Below are 21,379 nucleotides of genomic sequence, written 5' to 3'. Positions count from 1 at the left end.
GCACAGTCAGCTCTTTGTTGGGAAATGGGTAATGATATGCTGTCCAATACTGCAGAAAGTTCACCAACTCTAGAAGAGCTACTTTCACGAAAGTATTTTAATTCATTTTGATAAGATAACAAGTTCTTACTCCTCAAGGCTCCCCTGTCTCCCTCTAATACTGAACATAATAGGTAAAAAATAAACCACAGAGAGTAACCTGTCATTTTAATTTTTTAGTATTAGGATAATTATTAATGTGAGAAGTGGGATGGAGAAACTTTGAAGACAATTATTTTTACATTGAATCTTCAAAGACTTTTACTACTCAATATTCAATACATATGCCATGGCAGTATTCCAATTCAAGATTTCTCTGAGTAATATAGTCTGAGCTGCCTACATTTGAAAGCTCAAATAGGCTGTTCGCAAGCCAGAGATCTGAAAAGACTGATTTTCTAGCCAGCTGATAATCACTGAAAAAAATTGGCACACAAGGCCTTCAACAAATTTTGAGAAAATAAGAATTTTTTTTTTTTTTAAATCATGTTTTTATTATAGACCAAATTAACAATATAGAGGCTTGTACATACAAATTACAAAGCAAACATCAGGACATTTTTGGTATGAAACATGGAGATCTACAAGATTAAAAGCCTCAGTCCTACCAAATAACACAGCCAACTTAATTAACTAATAACGAAATCTTCTTAAATGTCATTCTGCTTAATCTTCTAGGGTCTAAATACACTGGGCATGGGATAGAGATCATTTTTGCAGAAATGAATAACACAAGGATATTTGCATTTGTTAACTATATCCTTCACTGCTTGCACAGGATTTGGTTTTGCACTGAGCCTCTGCGTAATGAATTTCATTCTTCTATAGCGTTCTCAGAAATATCACCATTGGAACTAGCAAGAATCTGAGTGAAACGCAAGTATAATACATATTTTTGAAACATCAGAAAGAAAATAAGTACCTTTGAAGAATCAGCTGGCCTACCAAGTGGCAATTCTGCCTCATGTAGCTCTTCTGGGAAATTCTCAAGGCAACACACTGAATATTCAAACAGATGTTTTTTAAGAAAGGAATGCATTTCTGCTATGCGTAGAACAATCCCCGTGTCAAAAACAGAACTAAAGTGTCCATCTCTTGCAGAAAATGATCCAGGTCCTGAGTTAGGGGCAGCTTTGAAAAGAGACTTTTATTACATCATCATTTGCCATTAAAAAGTAAAGTTTCTACAGCTACTCAATATTCAGAAATTTTGAAAATATAGTAAAATATGTAAATTGATTCAATATCAAATAAATGCATTCAAATATAATTCTAACAATTATACTGATTGTCCTTAAATATTACTAGGTTATGCTATTTGTATTGCAATTTTTCACTGGAGATCCGATAATGAAACAAGCTCTGTCTAGATATTATAAAGTAGCATAAAACAGGAGGTGCAGTTTTGAGGTTTAGGCACTTAAATTTAGATGTGTAAGCATCAGTATGTTCACTAGATGTCTAAGCACCCACTAGAATAAACGCTTATTTATTCAATACAGTCAAAAGAAGCTCTAAGAGCTCTTAAGACTCTAATTTAGACAGCTAGTGGCTGATCAGCTGACTCACTCCCTAGGCTCCATCATTGGTAGCTACAGCTGATATATACATGCACATTTTGACACCTACTTGTAGATACCTTACTGTCCTTGTAGTTCTGTGGTGAGGTAGAATACTTTCCTTTCATTTGGTGCTGCAAGGAAAAAACCCAACCCTCTCTGAAATTATTATTTTCAGTGTTGCTAGGTTTCTCTCTAGGCAGCACCTGTATGTACAATCTAGTTCTCTTCTCACCTATCAGGTTGTCACTTGTATATCCAGCAGCTGGCCATCAGATGTAGATGCATAGTATTAGGGCCCTGAAATTAATGGATTCTTGAAAGGTCCTATCTATTACCATCTTTTGTTTACAGTGAAATAAACCAAGTATGTACATAACATCTGGGGGTTTAGTCAAAACACATTCAATAATGCTCAGCCTTCTCATTTACACTACACTCAATTCTCACAAACAGGCCCCCAAACTGAACAGATTTATTTCTGATGTGACTTAAGTCTGATGTATCTAGAAATAAAAATAAATATAGATTATGAATTTTTAAAAAATGCTTCAGATATAGTAATAGCAATTAAGTTTAGAGGGATGCTTTTCCTGGTATCATGAAGGCGTATGAATAATTATGAAAAAAGGAACACTTACAACACTTGTAAACTGACATAAATCTTGATTTCAGTGAAGATTTTTTCACATTTATACAATTTAAAGGAACTCAAAACGAGGCTATCTCAGATGAGAGCCTTAGAATCTGACACTGTTGGCCGCCGAGAACAATATCTCACCTATGGCAGTTTTCTAGAAGGAAGAAAAAATTCATACCAAATAGAAGGTTTGTGTTATAAAGTCTTTTTAAATAACTGTGGTAACGAATTAAGTGAACCCATGTTATTGTCTCTTTCTTCTGCCTGGCCTTGGTGGCAAGACTTTCTCTTCCTTCACTTTGGCTCTGCTTGTCTTGTATGATTTGTTTGTTTTCAGTAGAAGATGCTGTGGGACTTTCAGAGACAACATTGTATCCATCTGCAAATCCAATAACAGTTCAACAATAGACATTAAGTGAATGGTTGCAATTCAAAAGCTTTTTCTGCATTGTGTTGGAATTGACTAATCTGTAACTAAAAATGTAACTTGTGAACCCGGTTATGTTTTTCATAAGAGGAAAATTCTTTCTATTCTGCTTTAATATAAGTTGAACTAGTAAGGAAACTATTTCTCAGATCATGGCCAGGAATCTGACTGGTCCTTGCAAGAAGCTAAAAGGGGCAGAGAGCAAGGTGCTCTCTCCCTCTCTGAGTTTAAATATAGAACCATTATTTCTATACATTGTTCAATAGCAGATATTTACTAAATGGAAACAATACTAGGAGTCATCAGTCATAACTACAGCAGTTGAACTTCCCAGTTATATTGACCTGAACTCAGAAGAGTTAGGTACTCTGAAATGTTTACTGTTAGCTTCAATCCAGTCCCTTTTAGATATCAAGTACATTATCAATTAAATGTGTTCTTGACTATGGACTAAGAAAATCTTTTTTTTGGTGCTGCCTGAAAGTTATACTTACGCAAAAAGAGGAAAAAAATATCAGTACAGTTATCACTATATCACTGCTTATATTCAATTTTTTTTTCACTTGATTACTACATGGCTCTCTCAAAAGCCTACGCAATTCTTGTGCTCTGTTTCTCATTCCAAACTGAACAAACATTATGTTACAGTAATTCCTAATAGTAAACTTCCAGAAAATAATTATGTGTGCTTCTACAAAATCTGAGTGTCTCCATTATTCCTGCTATTTCACTGTCAATTGTAAAAACAGAATTCAGTTAAAATGGCCACATTTTTTATAGATGAAACTTAAACAATGTGTTTCACTAATGGTTTTACAGAAAATATTTAGCATGCTGTGCTGATCATTTCCATTTCAATTTACCTTTATATATTTTGGCCTACTATTGCTTTTCTACATTTTCTATTCTTCTTTGTATTGCCTAACAGAACTATCAGGAGAAACACCTGCTGCATTTGCTAAAAGAAAAAATGATCTGTAATTATAAGCAAATGGAGCTAGTACAAAACAATCAGATTGATGGAAGGTCTTAGCATACAACACTTGTTTTCATAAACCAACCAAAACACGTATGTTTAAACACTGTACAGTAAGTAGACGTTGCTCAGCTTTGCCAGCAACTATCAGGCAGAGCAATTCAATCTTTGTCAGTCAATTGGGATGACTGACATTAAGCCACTGAACCAAAATTTTGTAACTAAATTAATGGTTCCCAGTTTAAAAATAAATATAGATATTTTGCCTTAGTGCTTATATAACATCTGGCGACCATTATCGCAGAATTCCTAGTTTCACTAATTTTTTTTTTAAATCAAAACCTTCCATTTCATCAACTCCATTAGCTGTAAAATAAATGTAGAAGCTGGAAATAAACCAGGCAAAGGCAAAGTTCTACCAAGCTAATAGAAGCATCTCTAAATGATAATCCATTGGACTGGAAAGACAGTGAAAATTTTTTTATTATTCTGACTTTGACTTTTAGAATACAGGACCCAGGCAGATAACTTTGCAAGAGTTTGGGTTTGTTGGTTTTGGTGTTTGGTGGGGGTTTTTTTGGGGGCGGGAGGCAGGCAGGGAGAGACAAGCTATTCAACACCAACATGTCTTTACATAATCAAAAGAAAAACTGAAAATCTCCAAGGAAAAGCTAATATACCTAAGGAAAAAATCTATTCTAAATCAGTGTTTGAAAAAAAAAAAGCAGTGATGACTGATAGGTGGGCCAAGACCTACTCTAGAAGTCTGGGGAAGTCCTGTGACGAAGGTCCATCTGTTTTTCTATAAGTATGGCAGTATGTGCACTTTGTCTTTCTGAGCCACAGTATGCAAACAATGCCGTTTTTCTTAAGCTATTGAACACATGCACAGGCTGATATTTAAGACCCATTAGGTCTACTCAATATTTTATACTGCTATGCAGGACAAGGATTTTGCTTTTACTTTCCAAATCTGACTTATAATTTTTCATAAATGAAAATAAGATATTATATGTATTACTAGATTACATGGCATATATATTTTATTAGTTGTTTAATGTTCTAATATTACTAGGTATAAAGGAATACCAGATAAGAAATCTCTGTATGAAGCAAGAAGATCCATGGAAGCAAAGTCTGGGATTTTTTGTTGCACTGCATCCTTCATGCCGTGTTCTTTAACACTCTTCATTCCAATTAATAGCTGAGAAGCAAGCACAGCTTCACTGACCTAAAATAATATTTATTTTATTCAGAACCAGTTCACTACAATATTTATACAGATTTTAAAATCTGAGAGTAGCAAGATGATGACAAAAAATTAATTACTCAACATACTATATTTTTAAAAGTCAGGAAAATATTCTATTTCTTTCTGACATATGGTACATACTATACTTAAATAAATAATTACTGCTGACAGCTTAATTACTACATAAGTGATTTCAAATCAGATATCCTCCCCTGGATGCCACTGATGTCTACCCACATGTCAAATACATATCAGGCAGTGTGCTGTTTTATTTGCACTGAATCAAAGTTGAGGTAAACAGAGTCAGATCTGTCCAAGAGAGATTAAATGCACTACTCGGACAGTGTCCATTTTAATTTCCTCAAATAAGACCCATGCCAGGAATTTCAGGAAACTTTAATTCCTGTCTCGTTTCTGTTGTCTTGTCTGCTTGTGTAAGTAGCATAAGATGAAATTAAAAAAAACAAAAAATTACCTCTTCAGAATATTGCACCAACCTGTGTAGCTGCTCTTACTGCAATCCAGGCTTGTACTTTGTAGCCTTCTGATTTCAGAGCCTCCTCAGGAGAAGAGAGTTCTCCAGAAGTGATCTAAAATTATACACCAGTTCATAATTAGGATTCTAAATGTATTATGGTAAAATATATTTTACAGATAGAAAGAAGTCCTCATACTTACAGAATTATTTTTTTTATTTGCAAGTTGTAAAAATCAGCATTGATTGTAAATCCATGGATTAATTGCTAAAATTGAAAAAAATTATCCAGATCATACTAATTGGCTGCTCCTGTAAAAATTTTCTCAGAGCAGCTCATTCTATGGTCACTACTGTATACAGTTTTGCTATAATTTTCCATTTTCTGGAATCTTAATTACCTCTTTTGTCTTATGTTACACAGTACACTTTGAATCTACAGCTTGTAGCCACTTTAATGTGGTTAAAGCCTTTTATATTTCTCATGCTGTCACTCATATTTGTACTGAAAAAATTGAAATCTGTTAAATTATAAATATTACCACTTAAAAAAATGGTTTGAATGTTATGTTTTCTTTGCAAGGTACAAATTAATTAGTATATAATCAGAAATGAAAACAGTTGGTTCCATTTCTTCCTGTTTTATACAGAAAAATATTTTAATGCAATAAATATGAGAAATAACATCAAACAAGATAAAATTCCACTGCTGTACTATATGATTTCTTTGTGTTATTTTTCTAGTAGGATTTTCAGTATCAGTATGATTTATAAGTCACTGTAAGTAATAGTCTGGCAAGGTGCACCATGTTCTAACAGAGATATATTTCCTGCTTTGAAGAGGCCACTACCCGAAAGACAGAAAACATACGTTTGATTTGGAAGGCACCATCCTATCTGTCTGTGGCATATCCTCATTATTTGTAGCAAAATGCAAATATAATAGTGCTATTTCAAGGTATGATCTTCTTACTAACCTGTAAGAAACAACACACAGATCAATCAATGTTACTATCAAAGAAAGCATTACAACGACACAATCCGACTCCTGCATAAGACTAGCCAGACAGCCTCACCAAATAAATCATTTATCCAGCCCTCACCACCTACTTAAGGTGTATCTTCTTTCAGAAAGCCATGTGATCCTGTTTTAAAGTCTTAATGAGTCTAAAACATCCCTATGGTATGCTTAACAAATAACACATTGATTTAAGAGTATGTCAAATATAATTTGCATTATGTGCAACAAATGTTCCATAAATAAATTGCATATTCCTCCTATACTTCCCTCTCCTTTCAGTTATTTTTACAGTAGTATTATAAACCAGGCAAAAATCATAGACTCAGAATTATAGAATAGTTTGGGTTGGAAGGGACCTCTAAAGGTCATCTAGTCCAACTCCCCTGCAATGAGCAGGGATATCTTCCACTAGATCAGGTTGCTCAGAGCCCCGTCTGACCTGACCTTGAATGTTTCCAGGGATGGGGCATCTACCACCTCTCTGGGCAACCTGTGCCAGTGCTTCACCATCCTCAGTGTAAAAAATTTCTTCCTTATATCTAGTCTAAATCTACCCTCTTTTGGTTTAAAACCATTACCCCTTGTCCTACTGCTACAAGCCCTATTAAAAAGTCTGTCCCCGTCTTTCTTACAAGCCCCCTTTAAGTATTGAAAGGCTGCAATAAGGTCTCCCCAAAGCCACCTCTTCTCTAGGCTGAACAACCCCAACTCTCTCAGCCTGTCCTCACAGGAGAGGTGTTCCATCCCTCTGATCATTTTTGTGGCCCTTCTCTGGACCTGCTCCAACAGGTCCACATCTTTCCTGTACTGAACACTCCAGAGCTGGACGCAGTACTCCAGGTGGGGTCCCACCAGAGCGGAGTAGAGGGGCAGAATTACTTCCCTCGACCTGCTGAAAGTCACTATCTGGAGAACTTCTCCAACATTTCTGTTCACTATAGGTTTATAACAGTCTTTTTATGCAGGCTCCTCCTGGCTCTATAGATCTCTCCAGATCTCCCCTATGAATTAGCTTTCCTAAGTGTAACAACAAACTCCTGCTCATGCAGTTACTATTCTGGACAGAGTCATATTGCACAGAGTTGACTGTTTATATAGTACAATAAATTCCAGCTTTGATATGATTTGTGTAAAGCAAAATACAAAAGTCAAAGAGTGCTGTACAGTTCAAGATAGGGCAAACTAAGTGGGAAGTTGGCAAGTTCTACACCTAGTGGTGACAATTTAGTTAAATTTCTAGTCTTGCTAACAAAAAAAGGATTTGAGACATCAAGAAACAACTTTAATTAAACAAACCCATAGATATCAGAGGGCTTGTATAAAGGGGATTGGGATGTTTAGTTCTCTAAAATATAAAAGCCAAGGTCCATCGATGTTGCTGTACATTCTTTTAGAAAGATGGTAGCAAATTAAATAAGAGTATAGCAAATTAAACTTGCAAAACGTCACCACAGTCCATTTCTGTACTATCTCCCATCATGCTGACTGCTTGTAGAGGTTTATAACTATGCTACTGCTTCTGTGTTCAGAGTTCTGGTTCATTAACTTAAGTAACAGAATACCCAAACAAGCAAGGTAAATTGCTGCCTTTACACTGTTTGTAACCAGGCATGGCACATTATTCATGTAGACTGGTCAAGAAACTAAAAAAAAAATAAAGTCCAATGTATCAGAGGTGCTTGACAGAATTTATTGGCTGGCTTGGCTCAGCTCTTCAGGCATCTTCTATGCTGATAACTAATGCCAAAGTCACTGTCCTGGTATCTGTTACAAACACATTTCCTATGCTCCTTCTGCCTCTGTTCTTCTGACTGTTTCTGGCTGCTAACCTTTTCAAGCTGGATTTCTATTATCTGGAAGGGGGCAGACCACGGCTCATCTTCTGAAATATGAATAAAACCCCTGTTTAATTGATAGCTCTGTTCCTGGTTTTGATAGAGAGGGTACAAATTTGGAAATAGAACAGAAAGCTGTAACTTTGTATACTCTAAAATATGCTTTTAAATGTTCTCAGCCTTTGTTTTAAATAAGAGAATAAATATACAGTAGCTCTTCTATACTGCAATAGAAGAAAACTCTCCAAAACATAAAAGACACTTCATAATAGAAGTCCCACACAAAATCTCAGAAAACTTTCAAAAAACTATATTCATGTGTGATTAAAATTATTTTGAAAGGTATATAGCTAGTTTCTTACTCAAATTTTTGGTCATGTTGCTGGCTGAGTTTTATAGCTTCCAACAGGGCTTCAACAGCTCGAGATGACTTGTTGCCTGCTTCAGTTATCTGGCGTTCTACCTTACCTAAGAAAGAAATACAGAAAGCAAATTTGCAAGATTTTACTATTTTTTTTTTCTGTAAGACCCAACCTGTTTTTCCCTCCATGAAAGTTGAACAACATAGTGCATTATCTATTCTCTTCCTGATAAGCAAAATCTTTTCCAGATTGTTTAAAATGTAATGCACAATGCTTGTATAGCAAATTACTTCATAAAGTAGCTAAAATAATCAAAATTTGGAATCATAATGACTCCTAACATGTAGTGATCCTACCTAGAAGACCATTGTACATGGAGGAGTTCATGCGCAGGCACAGGCCTGTTCTGTGCTGCGCTATGCTGCACATACAGTGTGGCCTTCAGGCCTGTGTTGTGCTGTGCACATCCCTTAGCCACAGGATAAATATAGCCAGCTAGCTGTAACAGAAGAGCCTGTTGGCAGCATCTTCTCAGTACCAGTGATTACACCACCTGCCCTTTCTGTAAAAGTGCAGCAAGAAGTTCTTATGTGAATATGCTTTTTGTTTGACAGTAGAAATGATGAATAGAATTGTTTTCTATTAAGAAAATCCTCTAACGTCTCAAAAGACCAAAATGAGGCAACCTTTCCACAGACAGGATCTGCGTGTTGTGCTACACCCTGATTGGAAACCCATTCAATACTGCATAACTTGGAGTTCTCAGCATCTGAAGGGACATAAGATTATTTACACTATCCTCTTTTTCTTTATAGTGTTAATTCCAATAAATGGCATTTTAAGAGAAACTTTACAGAGTCTGAGTGCGTTTCTGGCTGGGATCCTAACAAACCAACACCTCCTCGTGCAAAACATAATGCCACTGTCCTGGTTTCGGCTGGGATAGAGTTAATTTTCTTCCTAGTAGCTGGTACAGTGCTGCGTTTTGGATTTAGTATGAGAATAATGTTGATAACACACCGATGTTTTAGTTGTTGCTACATAGTGCTTACACTAGTCAAGGACTTTTCAGCTCCCCATGCTCTACCGACTGAGAAGGCTGCAGGGGCACAAGAAGCTGGGAGGGGGCACAGCCAGGACAGTTGACCCAAACTGGCCAAAGGGACATTCCATACCATGTGACGTCATGCTCAGTACATAAACTGGGGAAAGCTGGCCGGGGGGGCCGCTGCTCAGGGACTGGCTGGGCATCGGTCGGCAGGTGGTGAGCAATTGCATTGTGCATCACTTGCTTTGCATATTCTTTATTATTATTGTTGTTGTTGTTGTTACTATAATATTTCAATTATTAAACTGTTTTTATCTCCACCCATGAGTTTTCTCACTTTTACCCTTCCAGTTCTCTCCCCCATCCCACCATGGGGGCGGAGTGAGCGAGCAGCTGTGTGGTGCTCGGTTGCCGGCTGAGGTTAAACCACAACAGCCACTAAAATCCAAATGCATGCAAACACTGTGTAATTCATTAGCTTTGTTAAATTATTTAGAAATACTTTCTGAGCCTCTCATCTTCTTTAGTTCAGACCGATGCAAAGAAGCTAATTAGCTTTCTACAGTGTCTTTAATCTCATTGGCTACACCCTTTGACCCCTGATAACATAGAGGTGGGAGAAGTTCTACTGCGGTTCTGAAATTATTTGTTGCGTAATGCATCCTGAACTATGCTGGTGTGATACTAAACAGAGGAAAGAGATCTGCAGCTAGACAGGGTGAAAAATATCCAAATCTGTTCTATTTTTAGAGTAAAATGTCTCCATTTTAAGAGAGGCCACATGCATAACATTGACTAGGAAGGCAATCATGATGTACAAACAGGGTTTTATTTACCTATCTGAAAAAGAAGTTCAGCTTCCATATCTAATTTTTTTGTTGCAGATGCTCTGCAAAGCTTCAATGCTGATTCTAAATGTTTGAGAGCACGTAGCCATTGCAGTGGATCTCCTCTTGCAGGTGTACAAGCTACTTTTTCAGCTAATGTGTGTCCTAAGGAAAAAAAAAAAAAGACAGTCCTTAATAAATTATTTAATAGAAAACCAATTTATGCAAAAAGAAGCAACTTCCTTAGAACAAATGCTGTTACATATTTACTGTTACAATCCGATTCTCAAAAATCAGAGTGATTAATGGATATAAATACAGAACTATAATGTTGTTTAACTACTTTAGGATGCCACTGAGGTTTACCTAGGCCATCCAAAAGAAGCTCAGGCTATACAAATCAACCCTTTCACAAACTATCTGGAAAGACTAGCAGTAAGCCACTTCATAGCTTTTTATTTCACATGGTAGTTGTAGGCAAAACCTAAACCTCTCTGAGCATTTCCAAATTCCCAAATTCCTTTTGTACTAACCGGTTCTAAAGGCTTCTTTGATGTATTGCATACCTCTTATACTGTACTCCCCAATATTCATCTGTATTCATAGGCTCTTCCTAAAAATGTGGATTCAGAAACAGGAACTGGTCAAACATGGCCGTTACTATGAGTGAGTCTGGCCATGCCTGCACTGACAAGCAGTAAAGCACAATAAGAGTGGATCTCTAGAGCAAACCAGCTGGTGTTGAACACCTGGCAGTCACAGCAGATGCATTTCAGAGTGCTTACTTTGGACTATCTCTATTCTAGTCCTAAGGGCTGAATACAAAGTAGTGGTTGGGGTGCATCGATGTGCTCCTGGAGCACATCTTCCTGAAGAAGAATCCAGAACACTCTGAGCCTGCTCCACAATGCAAACCAGAGTGCAGTGAGTGATTTCTAGATTTTCTAGTCCTTTATAAGTCAGTTATACACCAAATTAAGTTTAGCAGAAGGAACATGGAGACAATATCCCTTTTCCTATATTTGCTATACAGCAACAAATCTCAGACAGATTTAAAGGTCATCTTCTGTTACTATTCAGCATATTTCCAAGTTTCTATATAAAGAAAAGTTATCAAGAAAAATTGTTAAATTAAAGGGTGACAACAATAACAGATACTATTTATTTTACTGGGATAGAGAATTATCGCTATTATCCCGTATGATTTGTTATCATTAGTTAGTTCCCATATAACTACTTCCAGAGAGATGGAACATACACAGGAAGTTTTCACAGAATGAATGCTTTGTACAGAAGTTGGAAAAGTATTGTTAACTTCCACTTAAAAAAATTGAAGTTCCCATTAGTTTCATCAAGCTATAACATTAATATTTAAGCCTTTGGTGATTATAGTTCCCGTAAGAATTGTACCTTGCTTATATACATTGCACGGAGCCAAACAGGCATCTACTGTTGGTTTTCAAAATATTTTATTTGTACATGAAAACAACTGATTTACTACATTCGCTTCTGATGCATCAGTTTATCTGCTGTTGCATAAAATATGAATGAAAATGAATGAAAATTAAAAATAATAATGAATTGCATTTTTCTTACCGATTCTCATTTTGACTTGGGCTAGCAAGTTGATATGTGGCAAGTAGATATTTTTTGTAGGTAGGACCAGGCAAGTCAATGTACTGTCTTCTATTTGGCGTTCAATGGGTTCTCCACAAACAAAAATCTATGAAAAGAGTATGCTTTGTAAAATCAAGTTGCGGACAGCAAATTAAATAGTAGTTTGAAAAAGTAAGTAAGTTAGGTATTGCAAAACCCTGGAACTCAAATGTGTCTTGTAAAAGAGCACTAGAAAAGGGCTTGATACTCTCAAACCCCTTTACTTCAGTTTGTGATTGTCTTCTTTGCAGAGGAGTTTAGTAGCAAATGAACAATTTCAATGAACTCTTGATCAAATTCATTAATGTTAGGCTTTGGTTTCTAAAAGCAAACTCCCTCAAATCAGTCTTTAAGAAATAGATCTCACAAGTAATCTGAGCCCTAGAAAGAAACTGTCATTTCTACAACGAAATCTGACATCCAACAAAGTCCAGAAAAGAAAAAGAAAATAACGTGTATGGACCAGTCCAACTTTTCATTCATGTAAATAAGGCAATGGGGACATGCTGTAAACTGTTAAGTCTCTTGAAGGCTAGCAAGTCTCACAAGCGGAAGTCTGAGTCTAAAGTGATTCATATGACTCTTTATTACTTGGGGGAACAAATATTTAAATGGATTAAACTTCTGTATTAGGAAATATGAGGAAATAATTTTATCGGAAGGCTTTTCTTTATAAACTGTATCAAGAACGGGTAGAGACTGCAGAAGTGCATATCTATTTTGGATCACCAAATAGGTAAAGGGTTTATTACTATACATTCCTCTCACAGATTTCATGTCTTTAGATTTTTTTTTTAATTGTCTATTTAAATTTTTACCTGGAAATGATTTCTTCATGCTAATTTTAACAATCTGTCAATCTAAAACATCATAAGCAATATGCTACTTTATATAGATTTTCTAATTCAAATTATTCTAAGTTAAGATAAAAAGCTAAATTCTTGAACTTGGATGCTCAAGAGTTAGGAATTTTATGAGATGTACATCCTCCCTGAGGTGCTGAGTACAAACATATCTCTCAGTTCAAATGGGAAAAGTGAGTGTTCCACCTCTCTTTAAAAGTCAAACTATCTATTTCAATTTTCACATATGAATGTACATTTTGCAAGTATTCAATATTTTTAAATTGTTTGAAGATACCAGACTGCATACATGAGTATGCATGATGAGTATGCATAAATAAGTTTGGTAAGATGAATTACTTCTTTACACTATGGAATCTAGGGAAAATTGAAGTGATCAGTGAATAGGAATAGCCCTTTTTTTATAAATTGTTAAAATAGCTTCTAGAATAGATAATTAAGATTCTTGGAAGGATTTGCAAATACTGTGTAAATCACCAACATATACTCACTGCTTTAATGGTAAGCTCATGTGCCAAAATTAGTAAGTTTAATGGTTCCACCGTAGAAGAGCAATGTTCTGTATCCTCTACTGTTTGCAGTGTTAGTATGTCTGCCAGCAGAAGCATACTTTTCACAAGAGTCAAAGAAGCTGGAGGGGAAATAAATGTATCCTCTTGGAGTAAACTGATGATATTCTGTTTGGACATAGACAACATAAACCAAAGTAGTTACTACTTTTGCTGTCTATTTACGAGGACAAATCACACAAAGTGAAAAAAAAATCTATTTTAGAGGCACTATTTCAAGCTTATTTAATGCTGGCATCAGCTGTTCTGACTACATGAAAAACGCATCAAAGAAAAGCGAACAGTTTCTCCTTTGTGCTCAAACCTGCAAAAGAAGTTTAATGCCTGCCACGGGACGTTTTTCTTGCAGGTCAAGAATAGCAGCTTGCACCATCATTTCAGCCTGAGTCTCAATATCACCAAAGGCTTCTGCCTCTAGTATTGCTTCTTTTATCACACTTCTGCATTCAGCCACATCATTTTCTAAAAGAAGAGAATATATGAATAGTAAAAATACAATAGAAAAGACTTTACGGTATCTTCTACCATTCTTAAGAAGTCACTTCCACACTAAAAAGTTACCCAACATCTGACATCATAGATTCCACATTTACCATTTCATCGATTCTGTGCCAAATTTACTTTAAAAAGAAAGAAAAACCACGTAGTTTTTAAACTGCACTTCGTTTAAGTTCTTCCAAATACATTCTTTATATGTAAGCCACCAGCATAAATAATTAGATTTTGTAGACCAGATGTCATTCTCACCCATAAAACATATTCTACATATTCAAAAACCTGATCTTAGTTATCATTCCAAAATGCTAACAGCCTTCACAGGAATTATCTAGAAGAGATTAAATAAGAGTTTGGCTACAGACCTAGACTGTGATTTTGATATTTATGTGAGCAACAGAGTTTATACTAAGTTCATAGAACTAAGGAATGAAAACCATTTTATTCATAATCAAACTGCAATAAATGTATTTTGTAGTATCTCACTTAAATTCTTTAAAAAAATAATCTGGAACATTTTTAGGAGATATATAGGAACATTTCATTTATTGGAGATCTAAAAAGTGAAAAAAAACTTCTGACTTTTAAAACTAGAAGTATGTAGCAACAGTGTTTTTTTTAAAACAAGCATACTTATTTAACTTAATTACACTAGAACATTTGAAACTTTTTCACACACAAGTGATTTATCAAAAGATAAGGATCATTAAATGAACATTAATATAATGCTTTGTGTTTACATGCTCTAGGGAGAGATTGTACTCAGAAATATATTTTCCTTTTTGCATTGGATGAATTTAATACAAATAATTGCTCAGTGATAATACAACCCCAGTATTAATGTTAATATTTTTTATTTTTGAATAAGAATTGTGTCTGAATAGGCTCATTTCCCCATTATACTCCAAAAGTCTAAACCAAAAAAGGGTAGTACCTTCCATATCACCAACGCCATGTATCTGTCTTACTAGTGCAGTCACTAACATTGTACGACACCTTAGCCACAGATGTACGCTCATATGATCTTGTGCTGTTATACTGTGAGGCATTCGAACATCTTCAACACAAGAGTCCTAATAATTTCCAAAAGCAAGAGAAATGTTACTTTCTGAGTCAACTACTTTACTACAAACAAAGCAACAGGGCAGCATCAGTCTAAAATAAATCAAATCAATACAAGTATGTTACAAATAATAACATAATTATAACCAGAAGTTTATTTGAACTTTATTTTTTAACAACAGGAGTCCATTTATTATTTAACTTTTAATCTATAGAAAAAAAAGAATTGTAATAAGTGGAAATTAAACCAGCTTTTATGGGAGAGTCCATAAATATATCTATATACTGTATGGGTAATGGAGAATAATTCTAACAGTTTGGATTTTACTCCTCTCAAACAGGAACATTACACACAACTCTAAGGCACATAACAGTCTAATTGTAGAGCCAGATCAATATCAAGTTCTGGTACCTCACTAGTGATTAGAAAGAAATTTTTAATTTTTGATTTCTAGTTTTTAGTGTTTCTGGTGATTAGAAACAAATATTAATGTAATATAGTACTGGAAGTGTTTGGGAGAATTCTCAGCTCAACTCCCTGTGCCATCTTCACATATTATAACCAGTCTTTCTATTACTAAAGTTCTACAGTCCATATTCTAAAGATTTGTTCCAGCAAGCAATAAATGGACACTGCACCACCTGTGTTTTACTTATACAAAAAATAATCATGAATGACTTGCATTGATGCAAATGAGGAAAAAAAATAGCCATAACTCAGTTACTGGCTACAGGACAGTCCTAAGAAAATGTAGGAGCAAGTGCAGAAAGACAGGAGACCCTGATACACAACACAGACAGAGAATAATTACACTGCGTGCAAGAAAGTCCACCCTCATTATGCATGTTACAAAACCTGGCCTCACTGCTCAATTGCTCTGTCCACGTGAGTCAATTTGAGAGTGACTGTGTGGTGTATTACCAATAGGCTTTGTGCATTGGCATTCCAAAGTATAGGTCAGTATCTGTATGCGTTAGACAACAGAAGTCACTGAAATCTCACTAAATTTGGAACACAGCAATGATGTGAACTGGTCTGTTTGGCTCTTTGAAAGAGGATACTCTGAAGTAGGTTTTCAATCAAAAAACCTAAGATACCTTAACTGAATAATACAAGATTTTCACCTGACAGCTATTTTTTCCACTTTCTGTTTGTCTGGGGTTTTTTAAACAAATGGAGATTTTCAATGCTGGCATTTGAGAGTATACAAATAAAAACTGCAATTCCTAACCATACACAAATTAAAATGATGATTATAGACATACTGAATATACTATAGGCAAGCAGGTAACTGAAGCATGTCATACCTCATTTTCTCTCCAGATTAATGGTAACAACATAATACAGATGACTGCTATGTTCTAGTATTCTGAAAATCACCCAACACTTAATACAAGACTTCATATACTAAGAAACAATACTTTAAAACAAATATCCACACATACCGAACACTCCCTTTCATCCTTTTCTTCTTGAAAATGTGTCACTTGCATCCTAAAAATTTTTGCATCTTGGAGAAGTCGAATTGCAGAGAAAGCCAAAGCAACACTGTGATACAGAACAGTATTATTAAAAAATTCTAATTATATTAGCCATTTTATGCTTTTATTATAATAGATACTTGGTTTCTGACTACATCAGAGATGTCTATCAGCAGTTATCAATTTTTGCTTCAGTAGAACAAAAAAATTGCACTCAGTATATTCTGAATTTGTAGGCACTGCAGTATAAAAGTGAGAAAACAGCAGTAAGAGAAAAAGTTTTGCCAATAACAGACATAACCTGATAATAATGGATAAGCCAAGATATATCATATTCTGTTGGAGCAATCAAAACAGAACTCCACTATAACTTTCAGTTACACATATCTGTCTTCAGGGATGGGCTGTTAGAAATTAGAAGATGCAAAAATACTGAAAATGGCAAAATATATTAGGAGAGTTCTCTATCTTATCCACAACGAGAGAGATAAGAAAACACCCTCCTCCTTAAAGCCTTTCCAGACTATATGTTAATCCTTCTGTTAAATCCACATGACTCAGAGGATCTTAGTAAACAACATCAACCAAAAATTGAGCCAGGTGCCACCCTGGCAAAACCTCGTAAGCAATCACACAACAGTGAGTCTGCTGCCCCCTGCCCCAAGCATAAATCCTTTTCTGGAGTTCACTCCAAACAGCATCTAGAAAGATACAGACACTATTAGGACTGGTGCAGCATTCAACCCCCCATTTCAAAAAATTGTGAGTTGGAATCCCAAAATATTGTCAGGTTTCTTAAAATATTAACTACTAGGTTTTTTTCCTTTTTATGCTGTCTTTTTAAAGCTTTCAGATACACTGTTCAATTTTCATTACATCTATAGAAATGTATATCTAGAACAGCAGACTTTGTGAATACTATTATTTTCATAATACGAAGACACTTGCAAAACCAACACAGTGAGATCTTTTTCACAACAGGATTTGTTGCCCAAAGAACACACTACTCAAAATATTCTGAGAACTGCCAAAACCAATGTCTCATGGTATTAGTTTTCCATCTCTAATTGTACAGTTTCCCCTACATCTGTAGATCTCTACTTTCCTACCTCTTCTCTAAAACATTTCTGGTTTGTTTTTTTTTTTTTACAATTCTACTTATTCTCTACCCACTTAAACATATTTTCCTAATGATACATAAGTACCTGAGGGTATCCCTAGCTCACCTCTTAAAGATTTTTCAGCAGGTTAATTGTTAAAAACATATCCAGAATTCTCATCTATGCTGTCTTTTTACATAAAGAGACTCTCTTTACATAGAGACTGGCTGCTATGAAGCAAAAGAAAAAAATAATTTATGAACACCTTAAGTCCTTTTTAGACTGCCAGAACACTGTGAAGAGCTTTTAATGAAAGAGAGACTCAGGGTCTGTGTGAATTTACTGCTTTTGAGAAGTTCTAGATTAATTGTTGTAAAGGCAAAGTTCTTGATTCATGCACAAAGAAGTCAGAACAAGAGCAGCAGTACTCTGAAATTACTCACATTATTCTGCCAACGTGTATCTAACCACAGGATGGATAACCTCCAGAGATAAGAGGGTAGTTAAAGTCTTCTTGTCATTTCTGATTCTATCCTGCTTGCTGTTTTTGTGATGCAGAGCTGGATGAATTACACCAATTCATCACAAATAGACCCCAAAGAAACAATGAGAACCAAAACTGTTAATATCTTGCCTTTCAGCTCTCAGAATTCAATCCTTATGAATCTCCTTCATCATCCCTTTACCTCAGTTTTATTCAACAAAATGAAACCAGAATAAATCAATGTTGAATTTGATGATAACCTTCTTTCTAACAATGGAAAAGAAGAAACAGAATTTGCTTATAAAAGCAAAAGAGACAGTAACAATAATGCAATGAAATATCCTGATTCCTTTTCTTTCTTTTTATGAAGAATAGTTTTCCCCTGAAACTAGGCATCAAAGTTAAAATTACAGCAAAAGCTGACATTTTTCAGAACATTGCTTGAGATGCTATGGCTAACATTTCTCAAATAAGTTGGAGAAGGTGCAGCACCCAAGAGTATACACAGGCTTTTAAGGAATATTAACCTAACTTCCTGAGCACCACTGCCTCCAGTTAACTGCTGTTGTCAACATTTAGCAATTCTGAAAATGAGGCCATTTTTACCTACATGCTTACATATAAATTTCATGAGTAAAAGGTAGACGACAAGCCCAAAGGTTTATATATGTATTGTTTTAGGCATTAATGTATTCACATAACCAGACAAGCACATATTTGGATAATTAGTAACCTCACATACTTAGGGGGGACACCATGTAAGTACTCTCCTTGAGATCAATGGAATTAGTCCTATACATAAACTTATTCTGAGGCATAAAGTTTTTGCAAGACAGAGGCTGTAATGTAGAAGCTTCCCTTGATGAAATTTTTGTGACCCTCTTCTGCTGTCAACAAGAGTGATGTGTCTATATACTTCCCTTGACAAAATACACATCCTTTTATCAGCTGAATCAGAAAGTGACAAGATGATCAAAATAGGAAAGTACAGCTGACTATAACAATTTCACCACTAAGTCATTTCAACAAAGGAAAAAAATGATTAATTTCTGTAATATCATGCAAAGTTTGATTTCTAGGCTAGCAGGCAGGAAACATTCAGCTGTCTGAAGGAATGTTTCATTTGTATCTGAGGCAGATATATCAGCAGTTTCCATGGATGGCAGTGCAATAAAATTGTAAAATAGGTTAAAAAACCCCAAACCCTTGCTTTGTTTGGTGGTGGTGGGTTTTTTCCTGCTATCTGACCACTATCAATATATAAGGCCCATTAAACACCCACCAAAAATTTGAGAGTCCCAAAAAATTATCTATAAAATGCTTGACATCCATTGGAACCCTTGATACTCTAAAAAAGTTTCTTCAATCTGAGATAAGTTATAAGCCAAGAGAGAAACTACACTCTAGGATATAACTGCATGTCAAAAAGAAGGGTCCTGCACTGAAAATGGCTTGCATACTGGAATCAGTTCAGCAGGGTGAGAAAGTTTGGGTCAGAACTCCACTAATACAGGTTTTACCTAGCCTAGTATCAAGCTAAACTGGGTTTATGCACAGGATATTTCATAAGTCTGCATACCGCTCCTTAGTTACTAATATGATAATTTTATAAAATCCACATGGCAATCAAAAGCACGATGAGGTCACTGTCCAGTGATTTGTTGTTTTCTCTTTGACAAATTTATGGTAAATTAATCTAATTCAAAAGGCACTTAAATAGATTAATATTTCATGATGAGAAATGTCCACAAATAGCCTACAACTTCTTACTTCAAATCTTCACTAATGACATTACTACTAAATTATTACAGTCCTAATATCTGAACTTTTGAGAAACTTCTATCTTTTAAAATAACGTAAAAAAAAAACGGGTGAAAGACCATGCTGCAGTACTCTCACTGTTTTCAGTTCAGTAGTCTATACAGCACTGTGAAGCTCCTGTCCTTGTTAATTTTTTTTATTGCTGTACCATAGCAGCTAAAAAGGAATTATGCTATTTAAAGGCTATCTAATTTGGAGGTTTGTTTATTCACCTAAGACAGCTGGGAGAAGGAAGATAGTTTGCTTTTGACATAGAAGAAAACATTTCTTTTTTCGTTAATTGGGTAAAAAGGAAAAAAAAAACAACCATTGAGACTGGTTTATCTGTTGGCCAGCTGAATCACCTACCACTTCATCAGTAAGAATGTTACAGCAATCTTCACCAGTATTCCAACAATAAAAAAATGCTAATTTTGCTTTTTGCTTGGTACTTACTATAATGTAAGATTTACTGTAATAATTTTGGTGTGTTTAGTCAGATTAGACATAACAAGTGTTACAAATACTGATTACATTCTACCTAATCTCAGTATAGTCTGGCAAGTGACAGTGCTACACCTCTATATGCTGCATCTCTAGTTAACAATTTGTACCCTCAAAGATTTTTCAACCTAATAAAAAATTAGACAAAAAGAGGTTGACACTAATAAAAATTAGGTAGTGTTAAACTAGTATTCTTATAAAAATTAATTTAAAATTACAGGTATGCTAAACAGAAGAATCCTCCTAGCTAAAAGATCAAAACAATGTTCAGAATTTAACATCTACAAAGAGTTAATATATTTCTGTATGCCCTATATATTCAAAGAACAGCACAATTGTAATTTCATGAAGTTCTCCAAAAGAAATCAGAACCTCAGAAAAATCACAGAATTTGGAAATTATAATTTGGAGAAAATATCTGGCAGATCATGTAAATACAACAGTATTTTACACACTATCACTAACAATATAATTAATGCCTGCTAAAATCTATTCTAATATGTTAAAGGTTCCATCAATGCCTTTTTAGACATAAAGGATTCAAAGAAAAAAATGCTGGATTTTTGTTTAAACTTCTCTAGTCAAGGCTGTGCAACATAAGGTTGTTCATAATATTACTTACCTGAAAGCTGCTTGATGCCTTTGCTGAGAAATAGCAGCAAGCTGAAGTTTGGCCTCAATAAGAGCCTCTAGATCTTCAGCAGAACACCAAGATATCTCCCCATCATATTTGTCCTGTATGTTCTGCACAAGATGGCTAAGACTTTCTTCAGCTTCTGTCAATAAAATCCCCTAGAGAAGAACACAGCATTGTATGATTTCAAACAATAATGAAAGAAATAAAAAATTTCTTTAAAAGTATTATATTCTGTTATAGCCTACTATCGCTGCACCCTAAAACAA

The 21,379-nt window shown here is 35.1% G+C and overlaps 1 protein-coding gene across 1 annotated transcript in view; it reads right to left on the bottom strand.

Moving 5' to 3' along the window:
• Window positions 1-21,379, bottom strand: part of CFAP54 (cilia and flagella associated protein 54) — a 119,164-nt gene that overhangs the window by 9,162 nt on the left and 88,623 nt on the right. Inside the window, exons 52-64 of the mRNA XM_076328672.1 lie at window positions 21,099-21,268; window positions 16,553-16,655; window positions 14,979-15,117; window positions 13,854-14,011; window positions 13,472-13,657; window positions 12,058-12,184; window positions 10,471-10,626; window positions 8,587-8,692; window positions 6,240-6,345; window positions 5,391-5,483; window positions 4,731-4,872; window positions 2,417-2,617; window positions 962-1,170 (exon numbers count right to left, since the gene is read on the bottom strand). Coding sequence (XP_076184787.1) covers window positions 962-1,170; window positions 2,417-2,617; window positions 4,731-4,872; window positions 5,391-5,483; window positions 6,240-6,345; window positions 8,587-8,692; window positions 10,471-10,626; window positions 12,058-12,184; window positions 13,472-13,657; window positions 13,854-14,011; window positions 14,979-15,117; window positions 16,553-16,655; window positions 21,099-21,268 — 1,896 coding nt within the window. The remainder of the gene's footprint in view (window positions 1-961; window positions 1,171-2,416; window positions 2,618-4,730; window positions 4,873-5,390; window positions 5,484-6,239; window positions 6,346-8,586; window positions 8,693-10,470; window positions 10,627-12,057; window positions 12,185-13,471; window positions 13,658-13,853; window positions 14,012-14,978; window positions 15,118-16,552; window positions 16,656-21,098; window positions 21,269-21,379) is intronic.

Source organism: Aptenodytes patagonicus, chromosome 1, assembly GCF_965638725.1.
Source record: "Aptenodytes patagonicus chromosome 1, bAptPat1.pri.cur, whole genome shotgun sequence".
Lineage (NCBI taxonomy): Eukaryota > Metazoa > Chordata > Aves > Sphenisciformes > Spheniscidae > Aptenodytes > Aptenodytes patagonicus.
The sequence above is the reverse complement of the archived record's forward strand: the minus strand, read 5'-3'. Positions and strand labels throughout refer to the sequence as shown.